The sequence below is a fragment of the Polyodon spathula genome, chromosome 18, assembly GCF_017654505.1.
Source record: "Polyodon spathula isolate WHYD16114869_AA chromosome 18, ASM1765450v1, whole genome shotgun sequence".
NCBI classification, from domain to species: Eukaryota; Metazoa; Chordata; class Actinopteri; order Acipenseriformes; family Polyodontidae; genus Polyodon; species Polyodon spathula.
In genome coordinates, this window is record NC_054551.1 from 2,078,993 (window position 1) to 2,101,566 (window position 22,574).

At 39.2% G+C, this 22,574-nt stretch overlaps 1 protein-coding gene across 4 annotated transcripts; it reads right to left on the bottom strand.

Moving 5' to 3' along the window:
* Positions 1–217: 217 nt before the first annotated feature.
* Positions 218–22,453, bottom strand: LOC121331083 (putative E3 ubiquitin-protein ligase UNKL). Of its 4 annotated transcripts, XM_041278242.1 has the most exons (16): positions 22,376–22,453; positions 21,114–21,323; positions 18,250–18,426; positions 14,753–14,886; positions 13,965–14,100; positions 13,726–13,843; positions 13,473–13,557; positions 13,034–13,197; positions 11,692–11,865; positions 10,809–10,871; positions 9,882–10,059; positions 8,136–8,228; positions 7,367–7,600; positions 6,602–6,798; positions 5,917–6,174; positions 218–5,553 (listed from the first exon to the last, which is right to left on the bottom strand). In XM_041278242.1, the coding sequence occupies exons 1-16, from the start codon at positions 22,438–22,440 to the stop codon at positions 5,398–5,400; spliced, it is 2,442 nt and encodes an 813-aa protein (XP_041134176.1). In that variant the 5' UTR covers positions 22,441–22,453; the 3' UTR covers positions 218–5,397. The 4 variants fall into 4 exon arrangements, with proteins under 4 accessions (XP_041134176.1, XP_041134173.1, XP_041134175.1 ...); XM_041278239.1 differs by lacking the exon at positions 11,692–11,865; XM_041278241.1 differs by lacking the exons at positions 11,692–11,865; positions 22,376–22,453 and adding an exon at positions 21,891–21,939.
* Positions 22,454–22,574: the final 121 nt, after the last annotated feature.

The window sequence follows — 22,574 nt, forward strand, 5'->3', positions numbered from 1 at the left end:
GTTTCAAAATAAGTTATACAAGTAACATAAGAAAATATTAAAATAAATATAAAAAAAATAAAAAATATAAACATTCCTTAAATCGGTTTTGTGGATATTGCCATATGCATTTAGAACATGTAATATAAACTCAATTGACAGAATGCTGACATCACATCCTTAGGCCTTCTGAAAACTGGTATCCTCTTAAGCAAAACAAACACAAACCACACACATGTTTCAGGTCAAAAAAATGATTTTAATTCCCATAGATAATAAAAATAATTCCATGAATTCTGTAAACCATTGCATAAATGCTATAGTGTAACAAGTGTTAACAATTTTAAACAATACACAAGTAAATGATTATGCATTATAAATAATACCTTCTACATTTAAGAAAAAAAAAATCCATTCAGGTCTTCAATCTCATTACACACTCACCTACCCCACATAAAGGTTTCCATACATTAAAACATGGGAGAGTTCTCCTAATAAGCAATTAAGGTCTTGTTCATACAACACATACACAAAATGAATATACAATCAGTATTATTTCTCTTAAATACTAGTTAGGATAGGAGCTACTTCCTATCTCTCGCTCTCTAATATATATTTCAATACATAACAGAATAAGGGATATGTTTGAACTTCTACAATAAATGGTCTACTCCAATTGAATCTGAAGCAAATAAATCTACAAAATGCAGATTCAAGTCTATAAGAAAGCAACACCTTTCTTTTTTATAGTTACTTTAGACTGTAAACCCTAAGAAAAAAAAATCTCTATATGTATCTTTTTCTGTGTGTATGTGTGTTTTGTCCCCAGGCTGATAACTATGCAAACTTAAACTGCATTCACATTAAAACAGCTAGCCAACGCTACATCTGAATAAAGCAACGCTCTATCAAAGAATGCAGATTGGCATGCATCCAGTGTGTGAATGACAGTACATTCGAGGTTGGTGGATCATTAACACGTTAAAAAGGGATACTTAAAAAAAAAAAAAAAAATGCAAATTGGATTTGACATTATAAAAAGTTTTCCCCAAGCAACTCTCAAAAATATAAAACCGGTTTCAATAAACTGTATGGTTTTTATTTTACTTAATATTTCACATTTTATCTCCATTTAAAATTACTGGAAATTCTTGGTAAATTCCATCCAATGCATAAATAGTCATTTGTTTTTTAGAATTGCATAAAAAAATAAAAAATAAAAAGTAACCAATTACACAACATTGTCTGACCAAGTATACATCAACACGAAAGTCCAAGTCTATCACAGATTAACCAACCGTAAGACCTTCTAGAATTTAAAGTTACAAGCTGCTTCCATTGATATTCCACTAAGAGTGCTTCTCTTAAAAACGGATTCTGGGGAATACACGGCCATCACTTCCAAGTGTTCGATAGGCTGATCTGGAGCGTCTACAATGTTGTGTGAACAAAAAACAGTGCATGCAAACACCTACTGCAATGATGTACCTTTATATTAACACTGGCTGCAGAGCCGACAGTAATGCCGCGCCTTTAAAAGAGAAAGTGGCGTGATCACAACAGTAGGTCTGCCATTCTCAGCTGGTGTATTAGACCGGTAGGTTTGCACCTGCATGGGTCTCTCATGCGGGTGTCTGTGTTGCCTTGGAAGTGACCTACATTCATACCTCTTTGTGTCTCTGCAAAATTGCCAGGGTGGCTGCAATGCAATACGCAAGGGCAAGATATACTATGGCAATGAAACCAGCTAGGGATGTGTGCTTTTTTTATATTTTGCTTTTTAAAATTTCTCAAATCAACTACAATCCTTTTTATTTCAAGGTGAATAGGGTAACAAAGAATGCTTTACAACAAACCAAGTGGAGACCCAAGGCACGCACCTTACAGTTCAAATACAGTTACTCCTGACAGCAAATAGCAGTCATATCAAAATAGATAAAGCGGCTTACAATAAGTGACAGCTTAGCGCACAAGAAGAGAGAGAAGAACTGCACTACTGTATTTCTTAAGCAATTAAAAAAAAAAAGCATTGATCCTTATGGGCCCTTACTACAAACTCAACTGTCATTCATTTCTGAAACAATCCTTCACTAAAACTTGGGTACAGTTGTTGAAATGTTTGCATTCAATATTCACACCTTTAAACATATCCTATATTCTAATTTTAAAAAAAGCATGTTTTGTTATACAGTTCTTATAAATACTCAAGTTAATTTAAAAACACAATATTAAAGATTGGTCGTTTTTCAAAAATTTACATTTCTAGCTGTTTCTTGCTTAGAATGTTAAAAACAAACAAAGTAAAAGGTTATTCTAGAACAGCAAAGGTCTTTGGCAAAAACTACAGATGACAGGGAGGCCATTAATATTGTCAGCAAAAGCAAAAATCAGCAGAAACTGTTTTCATTTTTAAAGTAGGAAACAAAAGTGACCTCTACATATGAAACTACTGCAAGAATTATTTTTAAGTGTAGTAGTTGCCAATTATTTTTATTTTTCTCCCAATTTAGATTGTCCAATTATTATTTAAGGTCAGCTCACCTCTACCACCCCCGCGCTGACTTAGGAGTGGCGAAGTCGAACACACGCTGTTCTCCGAAGCGTGTGCCGTCAGCATCTTTACACACTGCAGACTCACCGTGCAGCCACCACAAAGCTACAGCGTCGGAGGACAATGCAGCTCGGGGCAGATTACAGGCAAGACGGCAGGCACCCGGCCAGCCCACAGGGGTCGCTGGTATGCAGTGAGCCGAGGACACCCTGGCTGACCTAACCCCCCCCACCTCCCACCCCCGTGGCGCTCAGGCAAGTGTGCGCTGCCCCCTGGAAACTCCCGTCAACGGTCGGCAATAGAATAGCCTTGACTCGAATTGGAGACGTTCAGGCTATAGGGCACATCTGCCCTCCACTTTATATTATAATTTTGATTAATACTGAAAATGGGCAACAAAAATTGACCCCTTTGGTTTAAAAAACAAATATATATACACTGAATACAACTAGAATAGTCAATCCGCTTGTTTGGAATTATTCAGTGAATTATGGTATGGTCCTGGCAGACAAAGCCTCCCTTCCCCATTCTGCAGGACGAGAATCTTAGAAATGAAAATTGCAAGGGCTTTATTAATTTAGTCAGCTCCCCTGATATGAGCGAGAAAGGGTTAAGAACGATTCACGTTTCCACCAAGCTGGGAGTGTGTGGATCTACCTGCACTCTAATCCAAGGTAAATTTGCGAAACTGAATAGGATTCAAATACACTGTCCAGAGCACAGAGTTATGCAAGCCTGCCCCATTAACCGATTGTAAACTTTAACTTAAGCACAAAATGTTTTCTGCTAACCATACCCGTTGCTGTAAATGTTAATGGACTGGAACTATACACAACAGAATATGAACACAAATACATCTTGCGAACACAGTAGTAGGTCATTTAAATTAGTTTAACCTAAGCGCATTACACTGTTGTATTTGACAACACAGTTTACATATTAACGGCACTGATCTCTTCTGCAATTACAGTCCAAGAATCATCACTTACCAACAGTTTAGCAAACAGAGTCAGTTCTCATAGATACAGTAAAGGTTTTCCTGAATTGCATACTCCTAACCAGATAAAGTAAACATGATCGTCTTTTTGAATCGATACTGTAGCTACTCAAAAAAAAAAATTTAACAAAAGCACCAAAAAAAAGAAAAAGCACCATTGCCTGACAAACAAACCTGGAAATTCAAACACGATATTAAGCTTGCCGTCAGGTCAAGCAATCACTTAACCAACAGTCTCAGAGATGGAAAGAAGACTCTTATTGCTCAGAAGTTTCACCCATTCCAGGTTTTGGTACGAGCCTGATTAGATGCAGTGCAGTATAAAACTCATAACAAAACCAGGATTGGCTCAAACTGCTATGCAATGGGATGCCCGATTCTGATTAAGTGCTGTGTGTTAAAATCATGATTCTTTTTTCAGTAAATCATGAGTGTTTTTTTTCTTTTATTTATTTACCAAAAGAAAAGAAAAAAAAAATCTAGAATTTTATTTTTGTCCCGATTTTGCTTGTTCACAACTGTAGCAATTTAACTGCAATCTTGCATTAGCCACAGACGCTGAAGATTATTATTATTATTATTATTATTATTTACGCAAGGCACTTGGGTTTGAGTGGCCACATATCGGATACACTCTTAACAGTTTCGAGAGGCTAGGAGTTCTACAAAACAAAGTCTCTAAAGAAAATACAGCCACGCGATACCACAGGGTTGGTACATGCAGCAAACAGATTCCTCCAACAAAACAAACGATAAAGAAAAACAAGAACTAAAAATGGCAACAGATTTCCTAAATGCATTGTTCGCGTATGTGCCTTTATGATATCATTCTAACTGCTGGTTTATGCTTAGGAGCATTAAAAGTTTGCACTTAAGTTTAAATTTTAAAAAAAATGTAAAAATCCTAAGAAAGTTCAACAATACTAATTCATATTTTTTTTATTAAGTACTATTTTTTTTTTAGAATATTAAATCTTTAACAATATATTTAACTATACCATGATTTAACAGTAAGAGACTGAATCTTAAATATTCTATTACGTTTCACAGTACACAACCAAAGCTTCATATTATAGCGTATTTAGAAAAAACTAAAAGTAACAAGAATACTACAAAGCAGCTTAAATCTAATTCTATAATCATCTAACAAATCCCCAGATTTACAAAGTGCTTTTACAAGAAATTAAACTTCTTCACATAACTAGTAAATTAGTATTTGACCGATACATTCAGACAGAGTGATAAAAAACAAAAGCTTTGAAAATTAATTTCCTATGCCAAATACCTCGGTTGGTTTCACAAGCCCCGATTAGAATCAATCAGTTCTAATGAAGGTCTTTGAAACCAGCCTTAGAGATTACTTTCTTGTAACTTAACGTGCTGGTACAATTGCAACTGGATAAATGGCATGAGACTGACCTACAGAACAGGAAATGATTAGGTAAAAGGAAGCAAAAACAACTTTTCAACCTCTGTAAAAATCTGTCAAATTATCTATAGATAAAAGTGGGATCTCCACTAATGCCAATATGAGGAAAAGATTAGCTCTCCTTTCAAACCAGGATTATAAAGAGAGAAGGCCTTGTGAAACTTAGGAAGGACGAGAATAAGCAAAACTTTAAAATACAAAAAAAAAAAAAAAATTTAATATGGGAATTAAATTCCCACAATTGTACCAGTCAAACACCATTCCAATATTTGTAATATATCTAGCAACTGAATTACTATATGAGATAGTGAAACACAAAAGAAAATGCTATATTTTAAACTGTTAGCAGAATATATCAGTAGTTCTTTAAAAGGGCTGGATCCAAAAACAGCACCTTGAATGTGTCTATATCACCAGAATAGTATCTTGAATGTGTCTCTCTCACCACTTCATTATTTTTGTGTTACAGAAAGGACACTCTGTTTTGCTAGGTGCGCAGTTCTCACAGAGTACATAATGCTGGCAAGGCTGCAGAACGACATGGCGGTCATGCTTTTGGCATGCTACACATTTCTTTGACTGAAGCTGGTATATCACCTGTGTGATGAAAAAAGAAAGTTGAGAATCCATTACAAACCTGATGGTCAATACTGCAAGGTACAGTTTCCAAGAGTAATGTAGTAACATTGAAAAAAGACACCTCAAAAGTATTGTTGTGTTAATAATTCACTAAAACATAGTATAGCTTCTTCTGACATCTTCTAAATAATTACAACAGTAATCTATTATTATTATTATTATTATTATTATTATTATTATTATTATTATTATTATTAATTAACAATAACAACATAAAATGGACACCAATTGAAACATGTTCTGTATGAAAATGTGATTTTAGAGAACTGAAGTCATTCACCAGCTCGTAAGGAAACGAACAGTGGTTTTTCTAAACCTTACCCTGTCTACCAAGTCCAAGTCTGCTCTCAGCTGACGCTGGATTGAGTGAAGCTTTGGTAAAGGGACTTTGTCGATGTCTCCGTAACTCCGCAGAAGGGGCATACCGGGCGACCTGCACATTGCATCAAAGTCCTCCTGAAGCTTTTTCAGCTTGCGCTTGGCATCATCCCTCTTTTGGAAGGCGAGCAGCCTCTCGGCTTCAGCAGATTTCGCTTGATCTTTCGCTTCCTGGGCTTCTGTTTGCCAGGCGTTGCAAGCCTGTAACACAGAGAACATGCAGAGTCTAGCAAATGCGTGACAAGGACCAGTGTACAGTGTAGGTGCTGCTGCTGCTAGCCTACAAACTGAGAAAACCAAAAAGACAAAATCTACAGCAGAAACCCCTAATAAATCTGACAGGAATTGCAGAGAGGCAAGCTGAATGTGGCACCCTATTCGACTGGCAGCTACATGGTGTTCGACTTTGTTATTTTCTGAAGGTATCACAACCCCACCACCCCTCCAGACAATTTCTATAATAGCTATTGACAATGAAACCAGGGAACATGTTCAGGAGATATGCACGCCCCCCAACACCAAATGATATCAATTGCACATTTTAAAATCTGTTTAGGTGCCTGTACGCCAGACACCAGGGATATGCATCCCCAGCCGCTGTATTCAGAAGCTTCCGTTTAGGACCAACCTGTTTGACCTGCTGCCATGAATCCTCCCACTGCTTGATTTTCCTTTTAGCCTCATCCAGTTTCTTTTGCAACCTTGCCAGATCAGCGGTGCTGGTGGCCGGAGTTGCAGCAGCAACATTGCTAAACACAGGCGATGGACTGGGAGAGAAACTTCCACTGACAAAATCCCAAATACTACCAGTTCCACCATTCAAACCTTGAGAGACAGAGAAAGAGAGAGAGAGGAGATAGGAAGACAATTGTAGTGAAATAAAACATACCTTTAAAAGCAATTAGAAACACTTAACTTCAGGAAGATTGTTGTGATTTGAAAAATGGTGGCATGAGAAACATGCAGTGGAAAGCTTTAAAATAACAACAACATCTCCAACAGTGCACCTGAGTCGCTTTTGTGAATTTCAGTCTTTATAAAGCAGGCAGAAAAAACTACCAGGGAAGGTATTTTCCATACAGAGGTTTCTCTTTGGATCAACTGAATAAACCCCAAAAAAGCAAATGTGATACAAGGATGGAAATAAGACTCCCCTTGCATAGCAATCAGATCCATTCCTGGTTTTACTACGAGTTTAAAAAGACACACCTGCTTGTGACCTTTACGCTGTGGCTAATCAAACTCTTAGTAAAACGGCAATACAAGTCTAATTCCCATCCCTGCAACATTACTGTTCCACTGACTTAAGGGCTTGCTTTAAGGAACGTTTTGTTAAACGCTGTATTTATAAATCCTGGTTTGTGACAGGGGTCAGAAATCCTTTTCGTCTTACCTAAGGAGTTCTGAGAGGAGCCGGCTGATGTGCCCAGGAGCCCGTGCTCGGACATGGCTGGCTGGGGCTGCAGCTGGTGGGGAGCCATTGCAGAGGAGAGCAGAGACTGGGAGAGAGACTGAGACAGAGAGTTCAGCGGAGAGGCAGAGAGGGAGGACGAGGAGTGCAGAGAAGAGGAACGAGCAAGAGAGCCGGGGATATTCACCGGGGCGGAGCCTCCTAATAACCTCTGGTCTGTCAGAAAGAAAGGGGGAGGGGATACAATCACATGGTCAGGGCACCGAGCAGCTGTAGGGCAGGGGTCTCCACTCCTGGAGAGCTACAGGGTCTTCTGGTTTTCATTTCAACCTGGCTCTCACTTACTCAATTGCACCAATTATTGGCTTATAGTCAAGATCAACTTGTTTCAGATCTGTAGCCACTGATGATGTGAAGACACTTAGAAAACCTGTAGGATTGGGGCTCTCCAGGAGCAGGGATGGAGATTTCTACTGTAGGGTATTCGTTAGCGATTGCTACCAAAATACAACATGCATCTCTGGATAGGATGTGGGACTAATGCACTACTACTTTTAAAATACAAACCACTGGCTGGCTAGGGAGTTTCTGAAATTGAAAATAGAACTAGACTGTTAATATCTAAAACAAAAAACAAAAACACAAAAGCCTTTAATTAACTTAGCAAGCTCTGCAGAGGAACACAGTGTTACCTACACTCAGTTATAACACTGTACACTCGCCGGGCTAAAAAAAAAAAAAATGTACTTACTTCTTAATCCTAGGTCACCGTTTTCTTGTTTTTCTAATTCTTTATCAAGAAACGATACATTTATGTCACTAAAATTCAGGTCAAGAGCGGAACCTGGAATACACAAAAAGAAAACATGTCAAATCAGACGCAAGCCAGCCATTTTAAAAAGTACACACAGAAAAAATGACGGTCTAATTGAATAGCTATTCAGAGTGCAGAATTTGAAGACTGCTGCAGATGACAGCAGAATGCACTGGCGCTCAATATTAAAATGTTTAAGAGCCTCTTAGCTAGAACAGGACAGCGATATCTTCCTCTTGGGGCTGCTACGTCACACGCCTATTCCACTCATGCAACACTAAAGCAGCTCCCAGTAGGCAATTCTCAAAGGGCAGGGTGCATCGCTATAGCTACTGCTGCTCTGGGATCCACTTGTTAGCTACCCTGCTTGCTGCCACCAGCTCAGACGGGAATTCAGAGCCAAAGAGAGGATGGTCAGGTCAGCGAGCCGAGGGGAGACCCTGTGGGTCTGGCTTATTATTTTTATCCTAATTATCTTTCTTTTTTACAACCAAAACATAACGCTTGCATAACAATGATAACAAAGATAAAATATCTAACTACATAGGAAACAGGATATAACTCTTTAAAAGATCAAAATGCACAGTTTCTTCCTTCATACAAACTTAGTACTATTGCACCCTATTGAACTGGGATTCACTATTACCATTCTTAATTGTATTGTATACTTAACTATAAAAAAGTGGATGTTTAAACAGAGCTCCAAATTACCAGTACTTAAAACACTTTTCCCCATTTACATCTTTCCAGTACATTTAAAAACAAAGGACATTTAATTAAGCGGACACATTTAAAAAAAAAAATAGAACTACATACAAAGAAAACCTTGGTAATCCGTAGATTCGTTTCATATAGCTCGCAAAGGAGACTCTTATAAAAGCCAATATTTTATTAAAATACAAACCCCAGGAATGAAGCACAGAACACGATGAAAAGCCCTCACCTGGTCTGCAGTGTTTAACTATCCAGCCTTCCAACAGCTGACTCACTGTGTGCAGGAGCCTGTTCAGACTCTCTCCTTCTTTCCTTCCTTCTTTCTTTCTTTCCTCCCTCTCTCTCCCTCTCTACACACCCCAGCTACTCACAACAAGCCCCATCACGTGACAACAGCTGCCTGGTGCCACTGACTCAGTCAGGTATTGGTAACACAAAGACACTACAGAGAGGTTCAAAGCTTGAATGCTTTAATGAATTCAGCTGCATATTTCATCTATGCGGATAGCGTGAAGGGTGTGTGTCTCTCCAGCCCTATGCATATCATTCTTCACAAGACATTCCTTGTGAAAGTATACTAACCTGCACATGTATGTAGAAGCATGTCCAGATGCCAGAAGGTACAAACGAAAGGCGTAACACTTTCATACACACACACGATCCAGACATCGCTTATGCAATGGTGATAAAATATGATTGCATCTTTCAAAATGCAGACATGCTTGTGAACCTGACTAACTCCACAACACCAAACGTTGCTTTCAAGCTAAATTTATTTTACTGTAACACACAAGTGACCTGTAAGTTGCTTTTCTGACCACAAAAGGCGTAGCTGTGGACGTCTGAAAAATATGGGGAACATTTGGGTAAAAACATATTTAATAAATAAAATGAAACCCAAATGCAGCATTCAGCAATACAGGGTTAGTTTCTAGTTTATTATGGTAAAATAAAATCAAGTAAACTTACCTATTACTGATTCAACTGTATTACTACCTGGGTAGAACGGTGTAGCTTTGGCATTCATCGTGGACAACGCCGTGGGGGAGGGACTGTCGGAGCCAATACTAGAGGCCAGGCTTGAAGCAATACTGGATGTGATACTCGAAGCCAGGGGGTTAGCCGCTGAAAAAACACTAATAAGGTTCTGGAAACAAAGCAAGACAAGAAAACGCTGACTATGGAAACCACCAAGCACCTGGTTTGTTTATTTGTTTGGCGAGTTGGACAAGTCCTGTCTAATGCTTGTTATAGATGCAGTAAAGTGTATCTGCATTTGAAATATACATTTAATAAAATATATTTACATAGGGTTATCCTACAGGGAACAAGTGCCACGTTTGTCATTAGATTATAGATTACACAACAACAGACAGTACCTTAAAAGAAACTAGAATAGAATATGAAATGCAATTTTACAGGTAAACAACACCACCTTAAAAGGGGAAGCCAGCTCAACCAAAATACCAAATCCCAACATTAATCTATTCAGACGAGAACTTCATGAGATGAAGTGCATTAGGGTGGTGCTTCAGCTCCTTATGGGAGTATGAATCCCAGCAAACAAACAGGAGCTCTCTATTATAACTGCCTAAAACTCACAGGCCCAGGAACAATAGTATTTCTATACATTCAGTACTGTACAATACTACTGCCCCCATGTGGACAGTCAGAGGAACTTCAGCTCAGAGAATATAATATCATAAAATGGAATCTCATTGGCTAACAATATCCCACAATACTAGCACAGCTTAGAACTTTTAGAACCACTGCTTGACTCACTTGGCAACAAACCCAGGTGTGTGGATATTGAGCAGTATATGAACATGCTGCTGTGTGTTCGTGCTTTTATAGAATACTGCTACCCATATGTATGACTGACCGGCCACAGCTCACCTGTTTTTCTTGGTCATTTAATTTCTGATTACCGTCCAGTGGGTGACTCTTCAGATTCTTTGCCTATAAAAAAAAATGCATTGTTAAAATTGACAATACGCACAGATCGACCAGCAGGTGTAGCAGAGAGGGTTAATTACTTTAAAAAAGAAAGAAAAAGGAAAAAAGGTGGGGGGGATGTATTTTAAATATATTTCGTGAAGACAATCCTGCAGCCCCCATCAACAGGATGAAAATCTGCTTCCCGGTGCACACTTAAATAGCTGGTTCCACAGAACCACAGTCATGCTAATCTTGGTCTGTGAAACCAGAAAGCAGTCTGTTTTGAGAAGCAGCAATCTGCTCCTCTCCTTTCATACGTCGTCACAAACTCATCCCGAACAGCTATCAATACAACCATGCACAGATCACCTGATGCAGAATTACTACATCTCGTTCACCAAGCAGAAAGGTAGGGACCTCAGCAACACTGATACGACCGTCAGCAGAAAGACATTCGATCACAAACACAGCCTTACATGCAGCGTAGAGAACTCGGCTAGCTTGTCAACTTCAATCTGGTGATAAATCAATACAAAAAAAAACTTTGAGGAATTTACTTTACACTAAACTTAAAAATGTTCGATTCACATGTATTTGGCAAAAATCCTAGAATGGCTATAGTGTGGAGGGGGGGGATCTCTCAGTACAATTTGCAATTAATCGGATGACCCCCTTCAAAATAAGTTTCTTTGTACCGCACGTTACAACAGCTTTCTCCCCGACAATAAAAAATGTAATTACTCCTATAGACATGCAGGAGTGTCCCTCTGTCTCTGAGCTTTAGGATAAACTGGCAAACCCCTGGTCAGGTGCGGTAAAGGAGAAATGAATCTTTATATACCTGATCCTCGCGTTCAAAGCCAGGCTCTTTTGGGTGGCTAGACGTTGGAGAAGAGACACTGGGCGTGGTGGACTCTGTACATAAGCTACCACTAGTAAAGCATTTGGGCCTGCTGATGGGTCCAATAGGGGATAATGAGCTCGATGTTACAGTCGGACTACTAGAGCATGAAACCTGAAGGAGAGAAGCACAGAGCAGCGTCTTAAACAGGTTTCAGAGCTGCAGTGGCGAGCTAAAAGAGATGGAGATTGAAGGGAAGTTTCAATGTTGGGAGGTATCAATCAACCGGGCCTCCGAATAGCAGAACTGGTCAGACTACGAGCAAGCTCTGTGCTGCCATCACAGCCCGGCTGAGACTTGAGCAATTACACTGATGGCTTGGGATCTAAATAAGAAGAATTAAAACAAAGCAGAGAGCAAACTATTCTCGATACCGACTTCTATAGTGTCTCGAAGTATGTGAATAAAAGGGAGAATGGAGGATTTAAAAAACTAATGACAGAAATAATACACAGAGGTAATGTATATTATAGCAATCTGCAGGATAGTCAGATAACTATATCTATCCATCTATCTATCATATATATATAGCTAAACTGTTAAGTCTAATTTAACCTCTAATCAATCAAAACAGCACAGACTATGTATCCTTGTCACTTGTCCTTACTTTGGAGCTAATTGATCAAGAACCTGATTATCTTACTGTTAAACAGAACATGTTAACCACAATACAGGTGTTGGATGTTTGTTATTCTATTTATTACAGGACATCAAAACCCTTTTACTCTGCATGGCACTTGTGAGCCCAGGTTTAAACGCCATACACGCAAGACTCACAGTACAGTGCACACACTGACTACTGTACAGCAGACCTGTAATCGATGAATGAGTCTGGGCTGTGCGTCTGCACTTGCTGTTCAACACACAAGGAGATCATTGCCAACTTCTTTACTGAGTGCCTAACTGCCCTTTACTGTAAGCCATTACAGTGATGGTTTGTACACACACTGTTAACATCACTCTCTATACGGTACACAGCTTCTCAAGTTACCAAATTCCGCCTAGGAGTGCACTGTAGCTTCGAATGATCTGCATGCTGCTACAATCATTTTGCTCAGACTGAATGGCACCACTGTCCTTATACCAAGCATCTTAAAAACAATTATAAAAACGGGTACAATTAATTAATACAAAGTTAAGAAAATAGACAGTTCTTTAGTCGCTATAAAAAAAATAGCGACCTCGTCATTTTTATCCCTGTCACATTAATACAAACCTTATATCCAATTAAAACAAGAACAAAAAGATTAAAAATAAAGCATGTCTTTGATGATGCACATACATTTCCGGTTTGGCCATTGTTAGTAGTGCTGCTGAAACAGTCTGCATTGCTCTCCCAGTCGTTAACTGTGCTGTCTGTACAGTGCTGAGAGCCTGTCTTGGGCTGGGATCCACTATGCATCACACTGAGCAACGAACTCATGGTCTCTTCTGTGGAGGGGATTCCTGCAACAAAGAGCACAGAGTCAGAGCTTCAAAGACGTCCGCAGGCAAGTAAACCGTAATCAATCCATCAGTTTCATAGCTGAAAGCTAGAGGTTTCATTGCAAGATGGTTTGAAAGCTACAAGCATTCAGGTAGAACTTTATTGGGTACGTTTATAGATACTCAATCAACAGAGCCATTGTACAAAAAAAAAGGCATTGATAGTACATTAATGCTTTTTATATGTCTTGTGTAAGTACCCCATCACAAGCATTTTTTGAGGTAAAATGACTTACTTTCCACATGTGCAAAGGCACAGAAGGGACCACGTGGGCAGTATCCTGTTTGGCGCATGTCATTGCATTTTGTGGACTTGTAAATCTAAATACAAATAAATATATATTACAAAAAAATAAAATAATAAAATAAACAATTAGGTTCTGAGCTTGAATGAAAAGACACTGTGGAAACGCTTGCTTTGTTTCTTATTATTTCGCGAGGATCTTACGATTGGGCGTTTGTTTGAAGTTGTGGAAGCAATGTCCTTACCTCGGGGTGGAACTGCTGTTCAGTGCGCGAGTGGCAATACTGACATTGATCTCCGCTGTCACACTTGGAGGGCTCTCCCCACTCATCCCCGTGCTTCACATTAGGACACGGCGTCGATCTACAGAAGAAGTACAAAAAACTAATTAACACGCACGTGCCGCAAGACGTGTACAAAATGACCTACAATCACGTAAAGTAGAAGAACATCTCATAACAAACGCCTACGCATTTCTGCGCACCTGTATTTGAATTTTCTCGGATTTCTCCTCCTGTCCCGGCTATTGTGATAGTGTGGGCAGGCATACCCCTGGCGACAGAGGCGCGGGGGTTTAGTGCATTGCTCAGTCTTGTAGTTCGCCAGCACGAAGTTGGTATCTGTGTGAAATGTAGGCATTTTCAACCAAATTGTTCAACAATTAGAGTGACTTCATTTGCACATTAAGATAAAAAAAGAAAATATATATATATATATATATATTATATATATATATATATCGATGTCATCCGGGCTATATATATATATCCCAGTATATAAAATATATATATATATATTTTTTTTTTTTTTTGACAAAACTACATACCAGTAATGGTCATTTTTTTTTTTTCCAGTAGGGGTCAATCTTAGCTTAGTAAATGTCATTTTAAAATGTAATTTAAGATAAAAAAAAAGAAATTTGCTCATGCCGTTTCCATATATCACAAATACCATTTTTTTTTAAAACTTCTTATTAAAAAATTAAAATCAAAATGGCAGATTTCAAAACATTCCAGTACATCTTATTTGCCCGTAAGTGTCGTCTCACCAACCGATAACAATTCGAAAAGACTTGGATAACGGCATTTACATACAGAAATCTCCAAAGAGGTATAACTGCAGTTCCTGTATATTTAATTATTTAGAATGCTTAGTTAGTATGCACAGCTGACCCGGTCCCTTGTGGTATTTGAGGGTATTTTTCCTTTCGGACTCAGGTCACTCTTATCCCTTATTATACTCGGTGCTAGGGTGAGGGCTGTACTGTCTTACCCTGCCACCTGGGGTCCTCGCTGAGGGTTTTCTCAATCATTGCCTGGCTGGCCAGGACTCCCGGCTGCAGGTCTGGAATCCCCTCCCCAGCTCCAAGCTGCCCGTTCTGCAGAGCCTCCTGCGCCTGCAGCTCTCTGCAAATCATTTAAACAAGAGCTGCCACTGTTAGAACAGGAATCGCTGTACCCAAGGGATGCCCCTTTTAAACCTTTTGCATAAAACGTTCCTTAACCCTTATTATAATATGGTATACTTTATTGTTTATTTCAAAAATGTCCACACACAGTATTCAACGATTACAGTGTAAAAATGCATCATGACACCTATAAAATCATCAAACTTGTTTAAAAAAAAAAAAGTATTAAAAATTTTCGGTTTTACGTAAACTACTACGTCGTTCAGGGTTTTTACTGGCGTTTGCCGTTTAAATGTTTAACCCTTTACAGCCAGAATTCTAACAGCATTGTGCACACAACAAAATGGATGTCTGTGGGCAAATTCAGACTGCCATCATGTGTAGAATGAACACGTGTTGCTAAGCAACTAGAACACTAGACATAACCTCAACGCACTCTCTGAAAACACTTTCAAGGGATTCACTGCACACTGCAGCAGTACTGCTTCTGCACAGTGTTTCACCCCTAATTGTTTCACAGTATAATATATAACTGTAGCAACCTCTCTCACAGTGGAGTATGAATGTTATGGCTATGATGCACACTTTCATAGACAAGTGTTTATATGGAAATGTGGAAATCACATGTATTTATTTATTTTTTTCTTACATACTCTGGAGATACACATGATTAAGAACCATAAGTTGCTACACTGTATATCAAATAAATTCTGTGCAGGAAAACAATGGTACTGGGATGCCTCGCTGGGGGGGGGGGGGATCAAAAGTAACAGAGTCACACTCCTCCTGTAAACAGTCCAAAAAATGTTCACTGAAATAATTAAATCCTTAATGACATAAAAGTAAACATTCTGCAGTATTTAAAATGTAGTACACAGATTATACAGCACATTGTATTTATCTGAGGGCCATGTTTAAATGGCGAGTGTGTGTGCGCGCGCGCACAAACACACACACACACACCCCTTAAAGAGGAAGTGCTTTAAATACTGTGGCTGTGAAATGTCACCCCTAACCCTGCTTAACCACCAAAGCTACTGTCAATACTAAAGGGTTGTTTTTAGAGCATGAGTAACTGATACAGCTATAGTGAAACTATTTTAGAAACATTCAGTACACACACACCCCGACAGCTGTAGATACAAAACTAGAACCATCGGTATGATGAAGCAGCAGATTACCATGAACTACATCCAGGACATGCACATGCACAAAATGTTTGACACGCAGACACACAGAACGCTTCTACTGTATAATCGCCAGATTCGGACACTCTCAAAAACTTCCAAACAAATTTTTGTATCCTAATTGGATAGGTCAGCTGTTCTGAGGATATACCCTGTGTGCTTACTCCACTATAAAGTACACAATAAACATGAAATATAGCATTTAGATATTTTGTTTTTATTCTACATCCCTGCAGTAGGCAACAATAAAATCAAGCTTTGTGCTCAGTTCATTAGGACTGCCAGTTCCCACATGGCAGATCCACAGCATCTTGCTGTGCTGATCAGAGATCTTTTGTGTTACTGTGCGCCAAAACTCTTCTCAGTGATGTGTAAACGACAAACAAAAACTAGACTTTTAAAGCGCTTCGTCTACATGACAAGACGCCGCATTAGCGGTTCACCATACACAGCGGACGGCACTAAAGGCAGCAGGGCACTCGTTTTTAGCACTGCAGCCCTGGAAACCCCCCCTGGCTGTGCAGTAGCACACAGTTCAGAATTGTACACTAGAGAGAGACAGGGACCTCTTTCGACCGCAGCTGCCACGGAGGAGCTCTCTGTGAGGAGTCATGATCAGTAAAATGCACAACACGAGTGCTTTCCACGACTTTACAGCAGATCACTTCCAACCCACATAGGACGGGTTACCCAGCAGTCACCAGCGTACGCTTATTTTGCAAAACATGGCCAATGCGTGAGACTTCAATGATCTGGGCAACATATGAACCCCCTTAGTTTGTACCATTCCAGTAAGCAACAGTTTATTCGTTTATTCATCTGTCCCAATAGGATCACAATCAGGAGAACACACACACAGAAAAACAAAATAAAGGCTGCTTTGTGGTTAAAACATCTCTTCTCCTCCTGTTCTCTTTAAACTTGCTGAATCTCGCCTGCGGCCCTGCGATTAGTATTATTTTTGACCGTGTACTCGCCTACCACTAACATTCGAAATGCCCTCTAATTAAAAGTGGGGCAACGTTCACAAACTCGGAATTATGGTACTGCAAGTCACTAGCACCAACAGCTTCATTTAATCGTGTTAGTTAACCCTTTTTTGGACCACGGACACAAAAACATGTATTTTTGTAAAAGGTGTTTAGACTCAGCGCTGACTCACACCAGATTCAGGTTTGGATAATATTGCCTGGACATCTAGGTAATCTGCTTTTAAAATCCTAGAAGGTAAAAGTAAGTTCCACATGGAGTTCACAAATTCAGCTGAGAATTTCTTCTGAAGAACTTTATTATCTCCAGCTGGGAAAAAAAAAGAAACTATCAGAAGCTCAAGTCGCCCAGTTTAACTTACTCCCCTCAGTCCAAACTGACTAATACTGGGATTCAATTGTAATCACGGAGCCCATATAGTGGCAATTAAAAAGCACCACAATCAGCCACTGTGATCATTGTATGTTAGCATTCAATAACAGCACACAGTTATTACAGGCATTTGGTACTTTTTTAAAGCCACTCTAAGATTAAGGACAGCAGCGCCATTAATAAAACTGAATTCAAGAGTAGCAACCAAGTGAACAGAAAAACTGGGAAAATTCCAGAGAAAGCCATGAAACACATGAATCCACTGGCTGCAGTAATGTAAAATGTTATTTCAATTACTGACCCATATTTAAATGTCAGAACAATTACATATGGGGCAATAACATGGAATAAAGGATGGTTGGGGGTGGGGTGGTGCCATTGATCCAGAGAAACAGCAAGCCATCCGAGTCGGGCAAACTTATTTACAGAAGAGATTGTTCAAACTGGAGTATCAAAGTGGGCTTTCACCATTTAAACCCCTGGTGAAGCAAACCAGGGAAATGCAAGAAATGCTTCATGTCTAAAATGGGTAAACTAGGTCGCCAGATGTTGCACGCTAGCAAAAGAAACATATATTTTTTTATTAACTGCACTAGATTAAAAACGATAATTTTTTTATTTATTTTTTTTTAAACCTGGCAAGGTTTATTATTCCATGCCGGTAAGTAATCTAGTGACAAATGGTTATCCCCTTGTTCATAAATTGTCAACACCTGTAATATCTTACAAATGGATAGCTGCAGTAAAGTGCACGCACATTTTACATATCCACAAATCAAGCGGTGTAAATGGTGCAGAAAATCTCTATATACCTTATATCGTATACTGGAGGTCTAAGATCATGTGGGCCATGAGCAAAGGCACAGTGGAGCCCGTTCTTTACACAGTGCCCCCGGGCATCTGTTTCGTGGATACAAGTGCCAGTCTTGTAATAGCGCAGGTGGTACTTTCGTTCTGTGTCACCTGTCGTTCGATGTAGATAGGGGCAGCTGAAACAGAAAGAAAATGAGAGAAAGACAATGTGAAACGATTAACTTCTTGTGTTCAGCAGATTTAATTCAGTTAAAAGAGTGTGCTCTGATGAATGATTAGAAGAGAAGTGGGGGGGGGGGGGGGGGGATAATACAAAATCAAATTACTGAATGTCACTGACAGAGTTCTCAGGCGAACTGTCCATCCAATCACATCAACATTACAGAGCACATTAAATATGGTTTGGAGATGGAAATACGGTTCCCACTGTCAGCTATTTGAACCATTGCACGCTTTAAAAGAAGTCTGACCAGTCACACCTGAGCTTAGGATGTCAACGGTCTCCAAAATTCAGCTCAGGTGTTATTAACCAAGACCAGGAACAGACTTTACTGCTGTGCAAAGGGAGTCTTGGAGTAAGGATTAAAGTGAGCTTGCATGCCCATCACCTTTCCTAACCACTTAATTCAACCTAAGACAATGGGTAAACAGTGTCACCATTTCTCTTCAACACTAATGAGGCATTTCATTGAGAAGCGATGGGTAGCAACAGCATGCTTGAAGAGGCCCTGCAGCCTAATTATTCAGTGAGCAGCCGCGTTCCAGTTAAATTAGAGGCTAGTTATGGATGCCAAGAGATGGAATGAACTAGACCTCAAAATTCAATCTTCATTTGATCCATCTTGATAAAAAATGATAAACAGCACGTAATTGCTGGTTTGCAGCAGCTGAGACATCAGTGTGGTTTAATTTCACTAAACATGTAGGCAAACAGCTGCCAACGCATTCAAAACTGACAGTAAACCCAAACAAGGATGTAAACCTCACATTACTGGATTGACACATCATTAACCAGTATGTTACCAATGACCTACACCTTGGACAGAATGGTATCTAAACCACAGAACCATAATCATAAATTCTGCAGGAACTCTGTAGTAGACAAAAACTCTACAGGCAAATGCCTACAGGTTTCACCGAAACTGGACCTGTCAAAATCTTCAATCAGGTATCAGTGCTTTGAAAATGCAGGTCACTGTTACCAAAAGTCATGCAAAATTGTGTATTGCACATGCATTAATGATAGCAATACATCAAACTGCACTGCACGCTGAACACAAACGTTTACACGTGACGAAACCTTTGATTTTATATTGTGATTATTGTGTTTCCAACCCTGGATCTTTAGAAAAAAAAAAAAAAAAATTATAACTATACTTATTATATATCAGTCGACAAACCACGATTCAAACCTTGCATATTTCCAGTCTGGGGGTGACTATACTTAATTCCCTGCTTTGTTTTCTTCATCCAGGTAGGTACATTGTTAAAGCAACTTAACATGTACACACACACACACACACACACAACGCTGTAATGCTTGACACGGGCCACTTACTAAACACTGACCAGGTGTCAGGTTTTGATCTGAACACAGTGCAGAATATAGACACTACAGTAAGGTTACCTGTCATTTTCTGCTTGCACTTTATTTCACAAAACAAAAAATAATCACAGGCTGGACTCCACAGCAGTTCCCATTAGAAAGAAGGCACTATTGTACCATACTGTTTCAGTTCTCTGGTACAGCCAGCTGTCTATAATGTAGGGTGTAGGAGAGGGGGCAGGCTAACGGATTAGCTTCTCCTGTCTCAATACTGCTCACAAGTTAAATGAGTTTCGGTGTTCACATTGGGAAAAAAATGTTTGTTTTACTGTTATAAACACAATAAAGTAATATATTGCAAAGACTGGCATGTACCATTTTGCATATGTCTTTCACAAACTGTGTAATATTGTACATGATTTAAGGCAAAATGTTTGCACATACAACAAATAATTCATCAATGAATACTCAGATGAATGCAGGTTTGATAATAAAAAAAACAACAACAACCCTTCTGGTCTAATGTGTATTCAGAATGCACAAAGTACATCTAAACCGCCGACATTGTGTAGTAAACAGCATTAAGAGTTAGACTGTTCAGAGCAGACTACTGTATTTAAAGATGATGAAATGTCCGCGGTTGCTTGTTATTACAGTGTGCTTTAATGTTATATGATAACGCAGGCATGCAGTGCAGTGTGTTGTCACCAGCAAGCTGCCGAGAAGAAGGGGGCGTGTACCATCGCTCTCGGGCCTGCAAAACAACAGACTCGACTTCACACAGATTAATCCCAAGGTATATGCATTCTCAAACAACAAACGCGAATCCGTAAAATAATCATAATCATAATATAGTTAATTGTCCATTTTGTTTAGTTCCTTAAAAGAAAACTGAAACGTCGATCTCTGTAAATATGATCGCTATGCTATAGTACACACAAGCATGGCAGAAGGGGCGTGCACTGTAGGGCTCAATAAATTAATAATGGGCAATGTTCTGCAACGCACACAACAGGCACAGTTTACAATGTATTGTTGATACACTTGTACAGTGTTCCTGTGCTGAATTACTTTACAGAGTTAGAAAATGAATTCAGCTTTCAAATATATATCTTTCCATATATATACACACACACATATATATATATATATATATATATATATATATATATATATATATATATATATATGAATAAAAACCATCTAGGTAGATGGGATTTACACTGTGACACATAAATTCTAAAGAAAAGGCACACACCAGCAAATTTATTATAAATATTTTGTTTAAAATTAAAATTTATTTTTTTATCTGCTCACTCGTCTCCGTCCGGGCAGATTCCTGTTGTTTCGTCGTATTTTGTACAATACACGTCTGGGCTGTAGTTAAAGGTCCCATCTCGCCTCCTGATCGGTCTGCGTCTCCTCTGGTTCAGGAAATGCCATTGAAAACAAGTGTAGGGTCTGTGCTGGGTGCACTTGTGTTGCAAGAACAGCGGGCACTGCTCCGTACGAAATTCCTTTAGATAGCTGCAAAGTACGAGAGACGAGCGTTAACAATATATATATATATATATATATATATATATATATATATATATATATATATATATATATATATATATATATATATAAATGAAAACCAAACGTGGTTCTCATACAGACCACAATAAACAAAGCTGCTGCATAATTTGGCGCACTCCCGAAATTTACTACGTGGTTTCAGACTTCTCGACTTATTTAAGCTAAACAAGATTCTACATCTTACAAATGCAGTGACACTTTTAAAGAAAATGCTATGCAAACGCTACAGTTGTGCGTAACGCCCTAGGCTACACAATTCACACAAAAATGACATGTTCTGTTATTGTTGCAATGATCCGTCAGTCCTGTAAACGCACGTACGACTACTCGCTCTCGACGAGTAATTCCGCATAACTGTATGCTACAATAGATTTCGCTCTATGCATACTTCTTGTGCACAATGCACGCAGGATAATAACTCAATTCAAACAAGTTCATTAAAAAGGTGATATTCTAAAGACATAACATGACCAGACCGAAGTTTCGTGTCACTCATTGTTGCAAAAATCTTACTCCATGCTGCCAAAAGTCTTGCGCTTTGCTCACGACACGTTGGTATCCAATACAAAAGCTGCGCAAAATTATTTCCGTTGATCCAGTCCAGCGGCATGCACGTACGTCAAGGAAGCTACGTAAGACTTCAGCAAATCAGGCCGAGATGGAAGAACCAAAAATAAATAAGAAGTCAATTGCAACTTATCTGTTGACCATACAAACAAACAGCAATGTGTGGTTATTTGGTTTTTTTTAAATTCGGAAACAATTGAGCTGACAACGCAACACAAGCGTTTTCTCCAATCGCAACGGCAGCATTTTGTTATTTTTTACGTTTTTATTTACTTACGTGATTTCTGAAGAATTTGCTACTTGACAAACACCATTGTTAAAACCCACTGAAGGTGCCGAAATCTGCAATGCTATCCAATTCCTGCGGCCGACGGGCTTTCAATGTGGGCTTTCTGCTGCATTTGCTGCGGTTTGCTTTTCGCTTTACTTACGTGTAGTGGGCTGGTTTCTCCGTTTGGGCAGAAGCGCTCGCCGCCGTTTTCGAAACCGACGGCATTTTCAGTCAAAACAATAAAAGGCGCTTGCGCGAAGGCCCGCTCAGCTCCCCGTACTCTCGTACACCACAGCAGGGCAGCACGGGCAACTGGCGGGATAAACAAACAGCACTCCCTGCTCCTGAGTTTGAGCGGG

Bases quoted from the DNA above. Each gene is read 5' to 3' on its own strand.
- LOC121331083 (XM_041278242.1), bottom strand. From the start codon at position 22,440: ATGCCGTCGGTTTCGAAAACGGCGGCGAGCGCTTCTGCCCAAACGGAG. The intron at 10,872-11,691 runs GTATATAAAGAT...TTTTTTTTATAG, and splicing joins GCTTTGAACGCGAGGATCAG to GCAAAGAATCTGAAGAGTCA. The intron at 10,060-10,808 runs GTGAGCTGTGGC...CTTTGTTTCCAG, and splicing joins TAAATGACCAAGAAAAACAG to AACCTTATTAGTGTTTTTTC.